Source organism: Trachypithecus francoisi, unplaced genomic scaffold, assembly GCF_009764315.1.
Source record: "Trachypithecus francoisi isolate TF-2019V2 unplaced genomic scaffold, Tfra_2.0 Lachesis_group6, whole genome shotgun sequence".
Classification (NCBI taxonomy): domain Eukaryota; kingdom Metazoa; phylum Chordata; class Mammalia; order Primates; family Cercopithecidae; genus Trachypithecus; species Trachypithecus francoisi.
The window spans coordinates 93,910,274-93,930,500 of NW_022681471.1; the positions used below are offsets into that span (position 1 = coordinate 93,910,274).

Here is a 20,227-nt window from a genome sequence, read left to right on the forward strand (position 1 = left end):
GACTGTGTTCCAATAAGACTTTTTTTATGGACACTGACATTCAAGTTTGATATAATTTTTACATATCACAAAATATTACTCTTATTTTGATTTTGCCAACTATTTCAAAATGTAAAAACCATTCTTATCTCAAAAGTCATATAAAAACAGGTGGCCTGGTGGATTTGGCTCACTGACTGTGGTTTGCCAACCCCCGCTATAGAGATTTCAAGGATTTATACGTGTTTTTAAAAATGTTACTTGGTGATTAATGTTGTTGTTTTCACTTGAGAGGTTGGTTGAGTTCAGTAACCATAGATTTCTCACTTGGCTGAATATAATTTTAAATGATGGACTTTCAGAAGTATTCCTAATAGACATGGAGAAAAACCTGCCTGTAAATCATGCAGATAGAATGTAGACACTGCCCTCGGCTACTTTTTGCTTCTGCAGGGAGAGCAAGCCCTGGAGAAAGAAGTCAGGGGAAAAGTGGTGGGGAAACATTGTAGGTGCTTGAATAGGATGTGGGCTAAGGCTTGCAGTCCTGTGTGAGGGAAATAATGGATCAGGAGATCCTGGGGAGAAACACTGATAAAGGAACGTGGTAAGTCTAGGAGAAGGAGAAGAAAAAGACATCCTGAATTCATAAAATTGATTGGGGTCAGGTGTTGTTGTAGAACATTTGAAGGAGAGAGAACAGTAGTTGTGTTATATTTGTAAAAGTGGTAAAAATCAATTAAGAATTATATAGAATGTCTAAAAGTCTGCCTTTGCTATGACATGATGTCCTTCGTCTTTCTAGAAATAATCTTTTATTTTGAAAGACTTTAGGGTTCTATTTTTAAGTTTTAGATTTGATGCTTCTCAGGAATGGTCCCTGTACTTTTTAGAAATGCTAATTATTGTGCCTCCCCCCCACCCAGATCGACTGAGATAGAAGCTCTGGGGAAGGGGCCCAACATTCTGAGTTTTCTCAAGTCTTCCAGGGGATTCTGAGACACACCAGTGTTTGAGAATCACTGATTTTTATCACATAAGAGGGTTGCCAGCTTATACTCTGTCCTCCCTGATCGAGAACAGTGTTTAGGTGAGGTTCCAGGGTAGGACTTTTGATGACTAACTGCTGTTTTTAAGGACAGCCACCCGAAGGAGGTGGGCAGAAAGAATGTCCCTATTGTAAAAGGAGAGGGAATTTTTCTTGTAAGTAAACAAGATGAAATATTATCCAGGGTGTTGCTTCTGGAACCCAGGGGAAAACCGTTCTTTGTGAGTAGTTGATTTAGTCCCTCTTTCTGTCTACACTGGGTAAAAACTTGCCCACAGAACACTGACTGTAGATGGTGTTCTATGTTCTTGTCATGTTGTCATGGCTGAAGGACGGTGGTGTAGGCACAAATGTCTCTCATTTTGTTCTTTCTGTCCACTGCTCAATCTGTGCTAGGAATATACTTTCCTCAAGCTCTTCTCACACAGGGACCGTGTTTCCATAGTAACTAGCACATTCAGCTGGAGACTTATACATGAGTTTGAATAACCCAAGGTTTTAAAACTGTAAGAACCTAAGGAAGATGATTTCACAAAGCACACAAAAAATAGTTTTTTAAAATACAAATAAACTGTGAATTGAGACATGAAATTGTATATGACACTTTGATTATATATATATTGCTATTAAAAATGTACTTGGTGCTATTGTTCTGAGGTTAACGCTGATCTATGAGTCATAGGAGGGAATAGTTTCAGATTAAAGCATATGAGCTTTTGATGGATATAAAGATCTTCTTTATTATCTGGGTAGATATCACTGTGGTAGCCTGCTGGGCAGATTGTCTAGTCTGAGGAGGAAGAGCCAGGATAATATCTTTCTTGCTGCACCAGGCTGAATTAGTTACTCTGTTCTTTGTGTGCCCACAGTACTCTGTTGATTATATCTCTAATAATAATGTTATTACTATTGCTGATTACTCATAATAAGCCATTAGTGGTTACTATGTGCTATGTTACAATACTTAATCTAATTTAATCATCAAATCCTTGGAAAGTAGATAATGTTATTGTACCCATTTTTTACATGAGAAAACTGAGGCTCAGAGAGGCCATGCAACTTCCTCAAGGTCACACAACTAATTTTTACTTGAACTGGGAACTGAACCCAGGGAAATCTGACTTCTGGAATTTACCTGTCTTTCGACAGAATCTATACATATAACAGTGCATGTTAAGGACTGTTTATGTAATTTGTGGGCTCCTTTTAGACCAAGAGCTCCTTGAGGGCAGGGGCCAGCTTTATTGCTTCCATAAGAGCTAGTGCTGGCTATATATTTGGGGATCAATAGTTTGTCTAAGAAGAGAAGGAATGGATGAAGAAGTGAGCAAATAAAATAAATGTTCACTCATCCAGTTCTTAATCATGGATAGAAGAGACAGGTGACTTCTCACTGGGAGGGTTATTATCCCAGACTTGTGCCAGTCATAGCCATATAGCATCCAAAAATTCGTGGTTTAATCTTCATCTCTGTCTTGTTACAAATATTGTCCATCTGGTTTCACCACCAGTCATTTTTTTCCTTCTTTTAAAAATGTTTCCCCATTAATAAAAATAAGCCTTCATGTGTCTTCCAACCATAAGATTCTATAGCTGTAGCTATATTTGAGGTTTTTAGTAGGTGTATAGCCCTGGATGAGCCATTCATTATCTTAGTGAACAACTATTTCTTGAATCCCTGCTGTGTGCCAAGCAATGTTCTGAGTGTTTGGGATACATCAGCGAACAAAATAGACACCAAGGCCTGCCATCGTGGAACTTATATTCTAGTTCTGGGAGGTGGACCATCAATTAATACATAAGTAAATTATGAAATATTTACAAGATGTTAAGTATCATAAAAAAATAAAGAAGGTATTAAGTTGCTGTGGAAAGAATAAAGGCAGATTGGGAGTATGGGGCTGAGGAACATTCCTGGTTGCAATTTTAAATAGTGTGGTCTTGAGGGACTTTACTGAAGAGAGGAAATGTGCTCCAGGCAAAAGGAACAGTCGGTGTAAAGACCCTGAGCAAGAAGTGTGCTTGGGATATTCAAGGAGCATCCAGGAGGCCGACATGGATGGAGTAGATGAGTAAAGGGCAGAGCACACGGAGAGGAGATGAGAGTGTATGGGGAACTGGGTACACAGGGCTTTATGGACTGTTTAAAGACGCTTTGACTTTGAGTGATAAGGGAGCCATTAGAAAATTTGAGCAGAGAAGTGACTTGAGCTGATTTTCTTTTTAAAAGAATCATTCCAGTGTAATGTTGAGAGCAGACTATAGATGGCAATGGTGGAAATTAAGACCGGGTAAGAAGCTACTGCAGTAATCCAAGAGAAAAGTTTTGGTGGCTCAGATCTGGGTGAGTGCAGTGGAAATGATGAAATTAAATAGTGGATCCTGGAAATATTTTGAGGGTAGGGCCAGTGGGATTCCCTGACAAACTGGTTATGAAGTATGAAAGAAGTGAGGAGTTAAGATGACTCAAAATTTGGGCTTGAGCAACTGGAAGGGTGGAGTTGCCATCCACTGAGATGAGAAAGACTGGAGATGGGATAGGTTTAGGGACAAGAGTAGAAGTTCAGTTTTAGAACGGGTTAAGTTTGGGATGTCTATTAGATATCAAGTGGCAATACCAAGTAGGCAATTGAATACATATGTGAGTATAGGGTTCAGAAGATAGGTGGACATGGATACCATCAGCATGTAGATGGTATTTAAAGCCATGATACCAAATTGTATTAAAGCCTTGAGATTGGATGAGATCACCAAGGGAATGAATATACATAGAGTGGAGCATGACCAAGGAATAAACTCTGAAACATCCCCAATTAGGAGCTTGGGGAAAAAAAGGAGGAACCAACAAAGGAGACTAAAAAGGAGCAAACAAGGAGGTAGGAACAAAACAAGAGAATGCTGGATCCCGGAAGCCAGTGAAGCAAGAGTAACACTGAAGGAGTGATCATTTGTGCCGGTTGCTGCTGATCGGTTAAGTTAAATAGGCACAAAAAATTAAGCATTGGAATTGGCATTGTGGAGATCATTGTTGACCTCTACAAGAGCAGTTTAGGTAGAGCAAACCTAATGGAAATGGATTCCAGAGAAAATGGGAGAAGAATTTGACATAATGATTTTAGATAACTCCGAGCTGTATGTAGAAAAAGTTAAGACATGGCTTCTGGACCTAGGAATTTATAATTTGTTTGGGGACAACGGGAATAAACACATTTTTAAAACAACCATCCAAGAGTGCAAGTCTATATAGAGCTAAATTGGGTGTGACCTTACAATTGATGCAGGAGGTATAAGTAGGTGGTCAGCTGGAGTATTATGATAAAAAAGAATATTCTGGGAAGTTTGAGAAGTAGTTATTAGGGAAATATCTGAAGACACTTGCAGTGCTTCTCAAAGTATGCCCAGGGGACCACCTTATCAGAATCTTCTGGGGTGCTTATTAATAATGCAGGTTTCTGGAGATGTGAGCTAGCTACTGAATCCCCCTGTATCTCTGGGGATGGGACTCTGGATTCTGTATATTTAACAAGCTCCCCAGGTGATTTTATATACAATAAACTTTGTGAACTGCTAGTCTGAAAATTTTATTGAGTAGATTATATTCTCAATTGATGAGATCTCCAGAACACTAGATTTAGGTTAAAAAAAAAAAAAAAAGGCATATTGAACGTGTGAAAAACCCACACTTAACATATACACTTATAAATTATAAGAAGTTAAATTTATAGTAATATTCCTTTTCCTGAAGTTAGACCTTCCTCAGTTGTTTCAGTGATATTTCGGGTATCTGAAATGTTATGGCTTTTTGTGTGAGAGGGGCTATCAAATCTATTTGTTACTTACAAACCCAGTTATGTACCAGAGAAGATAGCTGACAAGGCATAGCTTCTTCCCGCGCCCCACACACTATATGAGGTCTGTCTGAAGCCTGGGAACTGGGTACTGAGAAAACAGCCGTGCAGACCTGGCTGCTTTGCTCAGGCTGTTCTACGGTGAGCTTTCCAAACTGCCGCACACCATCTCACATGGGGCCTCAAGCCTAGGAATCTTGGTGCCATCCTTTCTCAGCCGTGATTCTTGTACAGCCGAGAAAGGGGCAGAGAAAAGCACTTTTTGCCTCTGCAAGTCAGAAATACTTGTTTTATTTTCCTAATCACTGTGGACACAAGGAAAGAATGATTTTTAGCCTAGGAGACCCTGCAAGGGAAGACTTCTCTGCTTAGAGTTGTGACAGAGGACATGGTTTATTATCCTGTGTACCTCCTGGGGTAATGATTTTAGTTATCAAAGACCTCTCCAAGGGTTTACTGTTTGTTACAAAGTCCACCTTTCACTAGCTGATATCCACAGACATGCTTCTGCTGACAGATCAGAAATCAGTTTCTTCAGTGACCAGGCAGTCAACTTTGGTAACTTTAATTCTATAATTCGATCCTATCTTTAGTCTACTAGACTCTTCTATTTATGCATAGAATTCTGAGTGCAAATTCCAATCAATACAGATCTCATAACAATTTTCCATAAACATTTATTGAATACTTATAATGTAAAAAGTATTATATTAGATAATGGTTAATAAGACAGTCTTTGTCCTTGGAAAACAGACTTGTAATGGCTTACAATATGAGTGATAAGCACTATTAAAAAAAAAAGGTGGGTCCATCCTATGTGTTATAGCATTTGAAAAGGAAAAGTTAATTTTTCCCTTGAATAAAGTTGGGGGGATGCTGGGGAGCTGGAGGAGTGAGTCAGAGAGGGGAGGATGTGGGCTGGAAAACAGAAAAGCAAAGGGCATGAGACAGTGAGTGGTGAATGGGGGAGGTAGCCTCAGATACTGGCAGAGCCCAGGATTGCCCACGCGGTAGGGCTAGGTGCTTGCTCTTCTTTCCAGCATGATTATTGTGATTGGTGACTAGCCTCATCATTAGCGAACAGCCAGTTAGCACAGCTGGTTTGAGCAGTGTGTTTATGACGTTTGTTTTGGGTTCATTTTCCCAATGTGTTACCCAGGACATGTAAAGAATCAGAGATATCGTAATATACTGAGAAAATTCCTCTGCATTTAGATTTAGAACCTTAATTAGAAGACGGTTGAACTCTTTCACTTTGGACAGTTTATGCCTACTATATTAAAGCCATATTATATCTTTTGCAGACTTTTGAAACCATAATATGTGGAAGATTACCTGTATAATGCTGTAACTCTCATTTCTGTTCCATTTAGCTATGGCTTCCAAAGCAATATACTCCGTTTTTTTGCAAAACTAGTCACAGACAAATATGTTCACTTGGACAGGATGTTTGTTATTTCATATTATCTCAGTGATGACACCATTTCAGTGTTTGAACCTATAGAGAGGAATTCAGGTAAGAGATATCCTTCTCACAGTATTTTCTTAAGAATGTTTTAAGTGTCTCTTCATGTTGAAAATTAGGGAACATGATCTGGTTTTGTAGCCTAGATTATCTACAATAGAGGCTTTATTAAAAAAAAAAAAACCCGAACAATAGAGTTCTTTTTACAAATCTCTTAAATGGGAACCTAAACATTTAAAATGATAGAAGTGGAACAGTTTTGGTTGGCTTAGGGCCGGGAGACCTGGAGTTACTTCTTTTTTGCCACTATCCCCACTTCCACTGTGACTTCTGAGGCACCTTTATGGAACCCAAGGGCTTCAAATTCATGGTCTGGGTACCACTAGTTTTACTTGTAGCCAGCAAGCCAAGAGGAAGTCTGTATTCTTGATAGTCCTACTTAAAAAATTTTTGTTTGGCTGTAAGACAAGAATCCCAGATACACAAATTCAATCGTCAGGGTCCGTCTTTATCTGGTCCTTCTGTCTGATGAGGTTGTTGCCAAGGTTCCTGCACTGAGGCCCATAGAATGCCTCTCTGCAATATGCTGGTACCACCGTCACTGCTGAGGAGAGCCATTGACTTACCCAATCATGGCACTGTAGGATCCTGTTCTTTGTCTCAACACGTTTAGAACTTTATCTGTGCTGAAGACATGCATTTGGGAAGAATAATCAGTGATGTGCTGGTTCACTGGCTCTTTGAAAAGATTTTAAAAGCCCTGATTTGTACTGTTTGCCAGTTTCCATGGTGTGAATACCCCAACCATGGCCAATTTCAAGCAGCCGAGAATTTAAAAACTGGCTTGCAAAATCTCTGAGAATTCAACTATCAGCTCCTATGAGCTGGTATGAGCTACTTAGCACACCGATGAGTAATGAATAACTTGTATAACTAAGGCTTCACAGTAATTTGAATAATGGATCAAATCTTAAAATACGAAATTGCATAGGGATGAATATAAGTCATGCTCTTACAGGTCAAAAATCAACTCTGTACACTTAGAATGGGGGAGATGTGGCCAAACAAGTTGCAGCATGTGTGAAACAGAAAGGAGTGATGGTAGTCAGCAGCAAGCTTACTAGTAATCACAGCAGCCATGATTGAGAACTTACTATTATCCTTACAAGGACTTTATGAGGTTAGGTTTTGTGTTAGTCCAGCTCCTCCAAGAAGCAACTGCCAAGACAGGATTAAATGTGCAAAAGATTTAATAGGGGGAATGCTGGTGAGGGAAAATGAGGAAGGAGCCAGAAGAGGCTGGGAGAGCTGTCACACTGTAGTGCAGTTCTGACACCTGTGAAGCACAGAGGGAAGGAAGAAAGAGGGAGTCTTAGACTGCAGTAAAATTCTAAGAAAATTTCGACAAGGTTGACAGGGAGTCCTTAAGGCAAAGTTGCTAGTTGGAGGAGTCCTTGTTTTGTAGGAGTGAGCCTATCTTACTATCCCTGCCTTGGTCGCTCATCTATTGGCAGCAGCCTGTGGGAAGAGTGACCTCAACACACACCTGAAGATTGATTTAAAAACACAACAGCTGGGGCCTTCCATCAGTTATGTTCTTCACTATAGGTGACCTGAGAAGTACATTTCAGGGCCTCCACACATCTGATTCCCATTGTACCAATAAGAATTCAGAGAGATTAAATAACTCCTAAAGATCACCCAGCGAGCAAGTGACAGAACTCAGAAGCCTGTGCCTTTTTACCACCTATCATTTCTGAATGTGGCAGGAGGAGTGGGATGAAGTGACCCAAAAGCTTATCTGGTCTCAGGCTATATTTATAGGTCTGTAGATTTCAGTTCAGTATCAGAAGATGCTGGAGTTCCCTGTTCAACTCTACTGGCTACTTTCCAAGAGGTCAAAACAAATAATGTCTAGAAGAGAACAGATGAAATGGTGACAGCTCTGGAAACTAATATGAAGCATTACTAAAAGAAGCAAAGGGATTTTACCTGTAGGAAAAAATGACTTAAGGGGACTCCCATAGTTACCTTTGAACACTTAAGTAATCTCCTTACAGAGGTAGGGCATTTGCTACTTAATCTGCATGTCAGATTAAGTATAAGAATCATCTGGGACAAATAGGTGGAAATAAGCACAAGGGGGAATTTTCTAACTGCTACTGTTCAAACATGCTCTAAAGATGAGTATCCTGATGTTCCACACTCCCAGTATGCTGCTGGGCATATATAGGAGGTCCTTGCCAAGTGCTTATTGGACTGGGAAGAGAGTAGAGAGAGAGAAGAAAAGGCTAGAATTACACATCATTTCTCTCTCTCTCTCTCCTCTCTCTCTCTCTCTCTCTTTTTCTTTTTTTTGAGATGGAATTTTGCTATACTGCTCAGGCTGGTCTTGTACTCCTGGCCTCAAGCGATCCTCATGCCTCAGCCTCTTGCGTTGCTGGGACTGCAGGCACATGCCACCATGCCTGGCTTTGCTTTTTGTCTTGAACACTCTCGCCTAGGAATTCTTACTCCTTCACTCACTGCCTCATTCTTCCCTTAAGTCCAAAACAACAGGCAATATTAGTTCACAGGTAACTTATATGGTGGTCTGTGCTTGAAGATAAAGTAACTCTGAAGGCAAGTCAGATGGTTCTTTTAAGAATAAAGGCTGCTCATGAACTTTTCTATTTTTCTATAGGAATTACTGGTGGGATGTTCTTGAAAAGAAGTCGTGTTAAGAAGCCTGGACAGAAGTCTTTAAAAGTGAACTATCTGAATATATCAAGGCTGAGGAGCTGTACATTGGAGTCACAGTGAATGTGAATGGTTACCTATTTCATTGCTCAGTGCTGATGAGTATACCTTAAACTACATGGAGCAGAATACAGATAAGGTGAATTTACTTTGTGTAATTCTTCACTTGCCTCTCAGTCCTCTGCAGTCTGTGTTTTTCTTTCTCTAGGGCCTTTCTTCTTCATCTTGCCACCAGTTTTACATTGTGCATTCATACATGTGGGCATGAATAATGGATTCGTGTGACTTGGCCACATGTCCCATCACAGAGGCCAGGTTCTTGTCTACTCTGTTTACATGCTGGGTTCTCCTCTGCCCAGCATCACAGATTCCAGGCACAGGCAGGAGGCAGGGCCAGGGTTGAATCAAGTTTCCTGGGTTTTTTGCTGACACTAACAATGTTTTCAGAAAGAAATTCAACAACTATAGGAAAGGAAGAAAAATCTGGTGCCACACACTGTGCCGTCCCAGTTAATTGGCACAGGCCAACAGAGAAGGCCAAGACCTGAACAAACAGAAACCTCAAGGGAACTGAATAGTTGCTGGAGTTGCAACTTCCCATAACAGTGGCCACCTGAGGCCTAAATAAGGATTTCAGGATAAACTGGCGACAGTGAGCTCAAAGAGTTTTTTTTTGAAATAAGATGGCAGATGGGTACTGTTACTGCAGGTGCCATTATGGCAATGCTGTTCAGTAAAAATAACATATTGATAAAATCTTGATTTTAAATGTGGGCTAGTTCAGTGTACAAACATGTTTATTTGGGAATCATTTCCTAATATGGAAAAATCTATCTGGAAAATTTTATTTTAAAAGTTTACCTATAAGTGATAATATTTATGTACCATTTATATACATACAGTGCCAATTTTATCTCATTTATATATAAAATGGCTGGGGTTAAGTTGCTAAGATCAGTGTCTCTGTGTACATCACATCATTCATATCAGTTTGGGTCCTCTGAGAAGCAGACGCCAAGACAGAATGAGAAGTGTGAGAGATGTCATGGGGGAAATTTCTGAGAAGGATAAAGGGGGAGGGGACAGGAGCGGGCAGGGGGGCCTTCAGACCAGGAGGCAGGTTGAACCCCTCTGGAAGGAGAGAGAAAGGAAGGAGGGGTGGGTAGGGAAAGCCTCAGCTGACAGCGCAGCTCTGAGAATGTCTCACTTTCTCAGTGAAGGGGAGCCCCAGAGCACAGACTGCCCATCAGAGAGGTCCCCTGTCAGGCAGGAATGGCCTGGCTCTAGTTCCCCTGCTGTGCTGTGCCATTGGGTGGGAACAGCCTGGGGAGAGGGTGGCCCCAGCAGCGACATTGCCTGTGAACTCTGTATGAATCTGGAAGGTATGGCAGCTGGAGTCTGTCAGGCAACGATGCTCTTCTCCACAGGGTCTCTCTTGACAGGAGGCCTGCGAAGCGCCCTCCATGGCTGCCACGCCATCTCTCCATTTATAGTCTTAGGGATTCAGGTTATCATAAAACCATGAACCAGGAGCTATTCGAAAACACTGAATCTAGACAAGAAGCTCAGTAATCGGGAGTTCAGATTTCTGGAAACCAGCAGGCCTGACTTGGGAACCTGACTCCACATTAATAGCTGAGGGACCTTAGATACGTATTTTTCCTGAGCTTCAGTTTCTTCATCTTTGGAATGGAAGGAACAAGAGTGCTTATTTGATAGAATTGCCATGAAGATTAGATGTGATAATGTGTGTGAAGCTCTGAGCTAACCATGAGGCCATGGTAAGCTCAATCAGTGTTACTATTGTAAATTAGAATTCTATTTCCAATCAGAGGGTGAACCTATACCTTAATATAAAATATATATAGTATAAATATAAGATATAAAGTTTTATATTTTTCCTTTGGGGACAATAAAAGCAGGGTAGGACATTATCTGGAATCAGCATCCCAAGTGAAAACTGCATTATTTTAAAACTGCCCTTAGCAAAGACATTCTAAGCAGAGAAAGTTTGCCATACTGTTTAATATCAGCCTGAGGAATCTTTTCTTTTCTTTTTTTTTTTTTTGAGACAGAGTCTCACTCTGTCGCCCAGGCTGGAGTGCAGTGGCGCGATCTTGGCTCACTACAAGTTCCGCCTCCAAGTTCATGCCATTCTCCTGCCTCAGCCTCCCGAGTAGCTGGGACTACAGGCGCCACCACCATGCCCGGCTAATTTTTTGTATTTTTAGTAGAGACGAGGTTTCACCGGGTTAGCCAGGATGGTCTCGATCTCCTGATCTCGTGATCCACCCGCCTCTGCCTCCCAAACTGCTGGGATTACAGGCGTGAGCCACCGCGCCTGGCCGGAATTTTTTCAAAAGAGCTAATAGATCCTGTCATGGAAATAGATGAAAGGAAATGCCAAAAAGTGGGAGGAGTAGGGGTCTGTGATAGTTGCCAAACCACCTGGATCATTTTCTGGTGGGAGAGAGGGATCTTTAGACTAAATTGCCATCAATGTTTTTATTTTAAAATTTCATCTTCTCATTTTTGATCTCTTAGCTATAATTATTTACGACCTTATGTTTCACTGGATGCAAGAAGTATTCTTACCAAGTCAAAAAGCTAGTCACAGGATAAGAGACAGGAACAGTAGACAGCCCAGAGAATGACTGTGCGAGGGGTTAAGGTACCTGTGTGGATCTTCCATACCCAGCCTTGCTCTCATCAGTGCGTTGCCTAATGGATAACAGTTCCAGGGGCACCCCATTCTAAAGATCTAGAGAAAATGGAGGGCTACTTATCCAGTTTTGAATCCCATTTTCTCCATTAGGATCTCCCAACATATTGGGCCGATATCCAAGGGTTATAGAGAGGAGGCTGAGATGGAAGCAGGGGTTGTTTTCTGATCTCTGTGGCCTCGTGTTCCTTAAGCTCGTTTCCCTCAGAGCTGGGGCCTCTGCTGATGTCAGCTGTTGTCCAGAAGCTTTAACTGAGGAGATCCAAAGCTAGTCATGCCTTCTCAGTGTTGGTTTCTTTGCAAAGACAAACCTGCTAACTTCATGTGCACAGTGTGAAGTCCCTTTACTGGCCATGAGCAAGACTGGGCTCCTGAGCTGTTAGGAATATTTAAATATGTTTTTCCTTTCATTTCCCCCTTACAGTATCCTTGCAGTAACCTCAAACTTGCCCTACAAAAGCTGAAGCAAGAAGAAGCAAAATCCAGAGAGCTCAAGCAGATATTCAGAGCTGCTGACCATAAGCACACAAAGAAGGTGGATTATAATACATTCAGGTAAGCCATATTCTGCTAACAGTCGTCTGTTTTCCCTTAAGGTTGTCCAAAGAACAGAAAGAACTGTTTCTTTCCTAATCAGTTAACTATTTTTTATTAGGAATTGGCATTTCTTTGAGTTTGTATTATTTTGTAGTCAAGTTTTGGCCACTAATACTCTAGTAAATGTTATAAATTTACATATAAAAGGAGTTTGTACATGGGAACAGAGGACAAGAGCATAGAAAGTCAGTTGGTGACATGTCTTATGAATCAGGGAGTTGAAGGATCAGCAGAATGCCAGGAATGGTGCATCTGAGTGAGAAAGACAGAAAAAAGCACTGCTAAGAGCACCTCCCCACCACCAAAATCTGGGGGACAAAGGAGGGACATCTCCAGGAATGTGGTGAAGTTGGAAAATAGTAAAAACTTCACCGATTATCAGAGCAAAGGTGATATGTATGCATCTGTGTATATGTGTGCTTGTACACATATGTGTATTCTGAAAGACATGAAAATACAGGAATCGAGGGAAAAATATGTGACAGTAGTGGGAAATATTATAACAAATCTTGATCAAGGTTTTCTCTAAGGTGAAGCTGAATTCTGGGACTATCCAGTGGCTGACCGAGGCAAATTTTCAAACAGCGGAAACACACGGAAATTCAAATTCAGGGTCTAGTACAATTGTGATACTTCTTAGGCTGAAAACAAAGTGAATGGAGCGTTTAGGAGAATAAATTAAATCATGGATGGAGGACAAAGGGGACTTTCTCTTTAGGCTGAGAATTCTGGCTCCTGACAAGGATAGTGGCTGAAAGCTATATAGTAAACTCTGCTTGATGCAGTCAAGATGTGGGCTGAGAAATGAGGAAGTGAGCCCAGGAGAGGGTAGCAGGGAGGTCTTTCCAACTTTGTGTCTGCAGTCGCCTATTGCATCACTACCTGGTGGCCTGGAGCCCACCATTAGGCCCAGAGTGTCCCAAGAGCTCATTTGTTGTTTTAACAAAGCTCTTTTGTGTCTCCAAAATGTTCTTTGGAGAGAAGCAGTCAGAGGACATTTTTATTGTTTAGAATTCCCAACCTTCTGGGATCAATAAGAATTTATAGTTCTTTGTTAATGTTCATAGTCACATACACATGTTCATAGTGTTTTGGAAAATAAATGGAGACAGTAAAGAGCAGAGACAATTACTCAGGCCATGGGCTAATGGAAAGCAGTGGAGGAGAAAGCAAGAAATTTCCATCAGAAATGAGGGAGTGGTTTTGTTTTATTATTTGTGTCCTTTTACAAAAGCATCCATTTTTCCAACACTTGCAAAGTCTATTGGAAACACTTTAGTGAGTTTATAGGGCTTTTTGGGAAGCACTTAGGCCAGGCAGGCGATCCAAGGAGGAAAAGTTGCTTTGCAGATGGAGGCCTGACCCTAATTGTGGGTGGGATAAAGGACCACTATGCTGTGATTGGAGGGGTAGCCTCAAGGAGCTGCATGCTCAAAAAGAAGGACCTCCCCGTCCCAGAAATTCCTTAAAATGAAACTCAGATCAGGTTCAGGTTTCGCCTGGCTTGAAAAATCCTTCAGTGGCTTGCCATTGTCCTCACAATAAGATCCAACATTTGACTGCAGCCAGCAAGGCCTTGAGTGATGTGAGTCTGTTTGTATTTCCAGTGTCATCACCTCTTTTTCTGCACCCCTGTCTTTTGGCCTCACTGACTGTCTTTCGGTTTCTCAAACACATCAAGCTCTTTCCTGACTCTTAGCCTATGCACGCCCAGTTCCCTCTGCCTGGAATGCAATCACCATCCCTCTGCATAGCAAACTCTAGGACTCATCTCAAATGCCGGCTCCCAGAGGGGCTTTCATTCAGAGGGGCTTTCTAGATCCTATCTAGAGTAGATCACCTGCTGTTATTCTTAGCCACTTGTTTATATTTTTCCCAGCACTCAGCACAACTTACAGTTATTTTATTTAGAGATCTGTTTACTTGGGGGTAGCGCGTCTATGTGTGTGTGCTGTGTGTGTCTTCTCCTATTCGCATGTGAGCTTTCTGAGGGCAGGGAGCTCAATGGTGGTGTTCCCTGCAGCATCCCCTACTGCTGGGCGCTCTCTCTCTCTCTCTCTCTCTCTCTCTCTATATATATATTTTTTTTAATATATGTATTTATTTATATATATAGCTACCAAATGAAATAATGAACCACTAGAGTTGTTCCTGGGGGTTCTAGTTTGGAGGTGATGGCATGGCCTCCAAATAAGAGCATAGACCAAGAGTCTAGATGTCTCGATCCATATGACATGCTTGGTGCTGGGGCTGCTCATTTGTGCTCGGCCCACAAATGTGGGTCCCTGCACCTTGTCTTCAGCCCCATCTTATGCTTCTCAAACTCTTTCCTGAGCAAACAAAAAGGAACTACGTAGCCCGTGTCTATCACATCATACCCTAATTCAATTCTTTACTCAGTGCTTTTACTAGCTAATATTTTCCTTTCATTATGTGTGTGTGTGTGTGTGTGTGTGTGTGTGTGTGTGTGTATTCTGACTCTCCTCACCAGAATATAACCTCTTTGAGGGCAGGGGCCTTCTCTTTCTTGTTTTCTGCTTTAGCCTTATGACTTGTTTCAGGTCTGGCAAACAATGGGGTGTTAATAAATACTAGTTGAGTGGGTACATTTTTGTTTAGTGTTTAATATGCGTCAGATGAAATCCACTGAGATAATTCTCTGCTTTTGTGTCTTTTGTGTTCCACCTTCCCTTTTCTTTTTTTTTTTTTTTTTTTTCTTTTCTTTTCCCCTCCCTCCCTCCCTCCCTCCCTCCTTTCTTTTTCTTCTTTTTTTTTTTTTTAATTATGCTTTAAGTTCTGGGATACATGTGCAGAACCTGCAGGTTTGTTACATAGGCATACACGTGCCATGGTAGTTTACTGCACCCATCAACCCATCATGTACATTAGGTATTTCTCCTGATGCTATCCCTCCCCTAGGCCCCGACCGCCTGACAGCCCCTGGTGTGTGATGTTCCCCTCCCTGTGTCTATGTGTTCTGAATGTGTACATTTTATCTAGCCCTCACTGCTTTGGCTCTGACCTGTAGGGTGATTCTGTCCATGCTAGTTCCTCAAGCTCAGACCTTCTCCTGAACTATAAACCTGGAAATATGCATACCTCTGGGACATATGCCCCTCACATGTCTTTTAGGCATCCCCCAAAATAACTTTCCCTAACTTGACCTCGTTTTCTTCTTTCGTAAAGGAGCAGCTAGAGGACTGTATCCTGATAAAGGCCATCATGGGCATCCCCGAGAGTCCAGACCAGGGGTTGGCTTTGTGTCTCCCCTCTCTCGACCTCTCCCACTCACCCTTTGGAATTATACGTCTTGAACTACCTCTGGAAACTTCCCCTTCTTTCCATCTGCAGCTTCACCGTTGTAGTTCAGCTTTTCATCACTGTTTACTTGAACCCTCTGAAGAGCAGTGTAACTGATCTCTTTTTCTTAACTCTCATCCTCCAAAGTTTTGCCAGAGTGACCTTCCTAAACTCTGATAGGATCATTCCTCTGCTCTTAATCCTGCATCAGTGTGTCACGTGAGTTTGCCTACCTTTCTCTCCATATTTCCATCTCACTAGAATAATAATACTTTTATAGAAGCCACCATGTATTGAGCACTTACTGGGGGCCAATCATCGTGCTAAGTGCTTTCCACCTACTATTTACTGGTAGCCTTCTGTCAAGTTGTTGCTTATTTGCTTCCCTGCCTCCACATCAGCTCCTGCCAAGTGCAATAGATGTTTGCTGAATAATTTAATGAACGATCCTATTTCTCAAGGAATGTTCAGTCTAAAGCTTGCAGCAATCAAGTAAATAATTGATTTCCTTGCACCAGGGAAGGGCCATCTGGCTCTCACTTAGGGAAGTAAGGAGAAGCTAGGCCTGATCTTCACTAGCCAAATAACTTGGGCAATTCACTTCACCTACCTGTGTCTCACTCTTTTGTTCATATATTGGTCTCTGAGGTCCCTTCTAGGCTCTGACAACTGGAAACTCTGAAGATGTAAGTTTATAATATTCTTGTAAAATGTTCTCTTTTCAAATTTGTACATTGAGATAGTGGAGAAGAGCAGAGGCAAGCAACGGCAGGATTGCAGCATAGGTCTATGGGCTTGGCCTCTGTGGCCCTGACTCTCTCCTGCTTAGATACCTGGCACTCTCAGCATACACCTGGGGCTTCAGGGCGCAGACCTGCTGCTCTGGGCAGTGGTCCAAGCCCCTAGCATTACCCTTCTTCTCAGAGATGTGCATCTCCTCTCAGGAAAACCTTGAGGGTAGGAACTGATAAACTACCTCTGCATAAGGTGCCTTGGTCAATAATGGATTAATGTGTGGGCCTCCCAGAGATATTGCCTCAGAATAGACCTGATGGAATGCAGGGACAGGCAGCTATCAGGAAACGGAAGTAAGGAATGTTTGGTTTTTGTTTTTTTGTGTTTTTTTGATTTTTTTAATCTGAGTAGGGAACATTTCTCTTTTGCCTTGTGGGAATTCACCACTTCTGCTTCTATTTCATTGATCCTCTCTAGAATCTTTTTGGCATGGTCTGTCAGATTCGCCTGTGAGAGCTGCTGATCGTTATCCAAGAGAGTGCAGATAACCTTTCTCAGAGCCTTGGGATAGATACCTGGTGGCAGTGGTGGGCAGATTTCAGCAGGGAGCAGGGCAGGAACTAAGCTTGGCAGGGCTAGTATTTCATGCAGTTGGGAACATGGGCAGAGTGGAGCTTCCAGTGAGGGCCCTGGACTCTGAACCACAGGCAGCAGCAGCAGCACTGAGAGCCCAATGCCAAGGAAGATGTGGTCAGTCCATCTCTCTGGCCAGTTCCCTGAGCCTTGATCTACCCATTAGAGATGACACCTGGCCCCATGTAGCCTGTGTGTATTTTGGTTAGCTGAGTGCTTATCTCTTCTCCCCACCTGGGGAAGCTCTCAGAGGGCAGGGCCCGTGCCTGGTTCACTCTTGTGTCTTTCCCGGATACCTCCAGAACCCAGTGTATCAGACCTCAATGAACATAGTGAATTATTACAGATATTTTCTTCAGGTCCCCATTATCAATTGTAGGATCAGTAGCTCGCCTGTGAACATCCATGTAATAAATTCCTTCTAAGATTTAGAACCTCGAGGAAATTTTCTCTCTTGTAAAACTAAAATTCTTCCTAAAAGGGGTAATATAATAGAAATAGTTCTTTTGTTTTTTTTTGTTTGTTTTTTGTTTTTGTTTTTGTTTTGAGCCGGAGTCTTGCTCTGTGGCCCAGGCTGGAGTGCAGTGGCCAGATCTCAGCTCACTGCAAGCTCTGCCTCCCGGGTTTACGCCATTCTCCTGCCTCGCCCGGCCTAGAAATAGTTCTTATCACTGGTTTTGGAGTTGGCAAACCCAGATCCAGCTTTTGGCTCTCTTGTTTACCAGCTTAGTGGCCTTGGAGAGGCTGCTGAATAATTTTTTCATCTGTAAAATGGGGATAGTAATACATAGGACACAGCTGTTGTGATGAATACATTTGATACTGATATTAAAATTCTTACTGTAGCTGACTAGTGCATGGTGGATACTTAGAAAATGAAAATGCTTTATCCCAATAGTTGTAAACTGGTGTCACCAACAACAGTAATAGGAATGTACATCCTGTTTTCAGTATTTCTATAAGCTTTATATTTACTCATGGTGGGGGTCATTCAAAACATTCTTTAATAAATGAGATTGAAAGAGAAACTCTAAAAACTTGTAGACCTTGAAGATGGAAAATAATAAACATCATTGTTGGTGGACCAAGGCTAGGAAACATTAATATAATCCACCCTGTTGGTGTCCTTTACTTCACAGAAGCAGATTGTAAATTTAGTGCTTAGAACATGATAATGATCTCATCCTGATTTATCTAGGGCAATTATCTCTCCCTTTGTATGGTTTTGCTCTATTTTTATTTGGACTACTCTGTGTACATTGCTATTGGTGTTTTTTTATTGTAAGCAATCTAGCATCTTTTAAGGAAGCCACTAGTCTATGAATCTATATGAACAAAAGCAAAAACAAAAACAATAAAATCCCAAAGCGCTCAAACATAGGTTCTTATCATGAACCAAATAGATTCTTTGACAGTATTCATAGCCTGTCTTCAAAATGGAAATTTCAATATACATTTTTGAAAACAGCATTTTGAACTTTCCTAAAAGCATTAAATATAATAATATGTTGTTGTAGAAAGAATGCTAGCCTGGGAGTCAAAAAGATGGAGATCTTTGATTTGATTCTGTCACTGCCTGGTGGTGGTGTTTGTATTGGTGAGGGCTTAGTTTTAAAAAGGAATATCCTCTCTGGCTGGTTAAGCCAAAAAAGGAATATATTAAAAGGAACCTGAGTGGTTCACAGTGTCTTTGGAAGGGCTGGAGAAATAAGCTCAAGGCTGAACTATAGGAACAGTGCTCAAAACAGGGCCGTAGAACTTGTCTGATGAGAAAATGACCTCTGTTACCACCACCACCACCACCCATGACTCATTGCTGCACTTGGCATTGCTGCCAAGAACCTGATTTTACCACAGCCATAACTACCACTATTTCTGGCAATCGTCCTTTACCACCCCTGAAGGCTGGGCTCCTTTGACACCAAATGTGGCCCACTCTGAGCTGCTTTTCTTCTGTGAATCCCTTCTGAGGCACAGTCTTACTTCCCTGATTGGTAGGGAGCCTGGGTCACCTGCATATTTCTAACTGTAAGGAAGTCTGGGAAGTTGAGCTCTGACCTCTCTTTTGGGGTGGTAGGAAACTTATGTGGGATTCCCCAAATATAGAAAGGCTATTTAAGAGATAGCCTTTGTAGAAAGTTTCAGTTAGACAGGATGAATAAGTTCTGGAGATGTGGAGATTTATTGTACAACATGGTGACTATAGTGAATAATGATGTATTATCTACTTGGATTGCTAAGAGAGTGGCTCTTAAATGTTCTCACCACATAAAAATAAACGTGTGAGGTGATAGATATGTGAGTTAGCTTGAGTTAGTTATTTCTAAATGTATACATATATCAAAACATCACATGTGCTGTAAATATATACAATTTTATTTGTCAATTATACTTTAATAAAGCTGGGGTGAAACAAAATAAATAACAGGTACCCTTTTCATTTGCCATGAATATTGCAGGGATAGTAAATCCAAACCAACATGAGCCAAACAGGGAACAACGAATGTATGTTGACAACAGAGACTAAAGTCTTTGTTTGTAACCAAACCAAGCAAAGCGCCTACCTAGTTTTAGTACTTTGAAAATATTGTTTTGACTCACCAAGCAACTAAACAAGAAGCAAAGCCCTCCCCTACACTTGGCTACTTTTGCAATCTCTGATGAACCTGTCTGAGTTTCCATTGCCTTAAATGAAGGTATTGAATTAAATACAGGTTTATAGGTTGAAAGCTGGCAGTTATATTTTGTTTGGCTTTTGTTTAATGTTTTTAAAATTAGGAGTTTAAACCTAAGAATATATGTATCTGGTGCCTCTTGGAAAATAGAAATTGGACCCACATTTCTCCATGGCAACAATCTTTTGGGGGTGAATGGCACTTGCCCTCCTAAGATAGAGCTTGTTCTCTGCATTTCTTCTCAGTTTCCACAAGTCCTTATTGCCTCACACCAAGGCACTTTCTCCTATTTATCTTACATACCTACCCCAGCAGGTACTAGACTACGTAATTCTTGGATTAGATCATTATAAGGCACCTCCCAGACATAAAATTCCATTATTTTGTTACTCTAGGTATTGTGGAAATAGGCATTTAGGAATTACTGTATAAATAGTTCAAAATAGAACTGAAGACTAATTTTTAAAAATTAGAATCCAAATATGATTG

At 41.3% G+C, this 20,227-nt stretch overlaps 1 protein-coding gene across 1 annotated transcript in view; it reads left to right on the plus strand.

Annotated features, from left to right (window-relative positions):
- The window catches only part of EFHC2 (EF-hand domain containing 2), a 209,759-nt gene that overhangs the window by 109,981 nt on the left and 79,551 nt on the right, over positions 1-20,227 (plus strand). Inside the window, 5 exon segments of the mRNA XM_033201359.1 lie at positions 6,246-6,388; positions 9,021-9,068; positions 9,071-9,157; positions 9,160-9,215; positions 12,223-12,353. Of these exon segments, the coding sequence (XP_033057250.1) occupies positions 6,246-6,388; positions 9,021-9,068; positions 9,071-9,157; positions 9,160-9,215; positions 12,223-12,353 (465 nt within the window).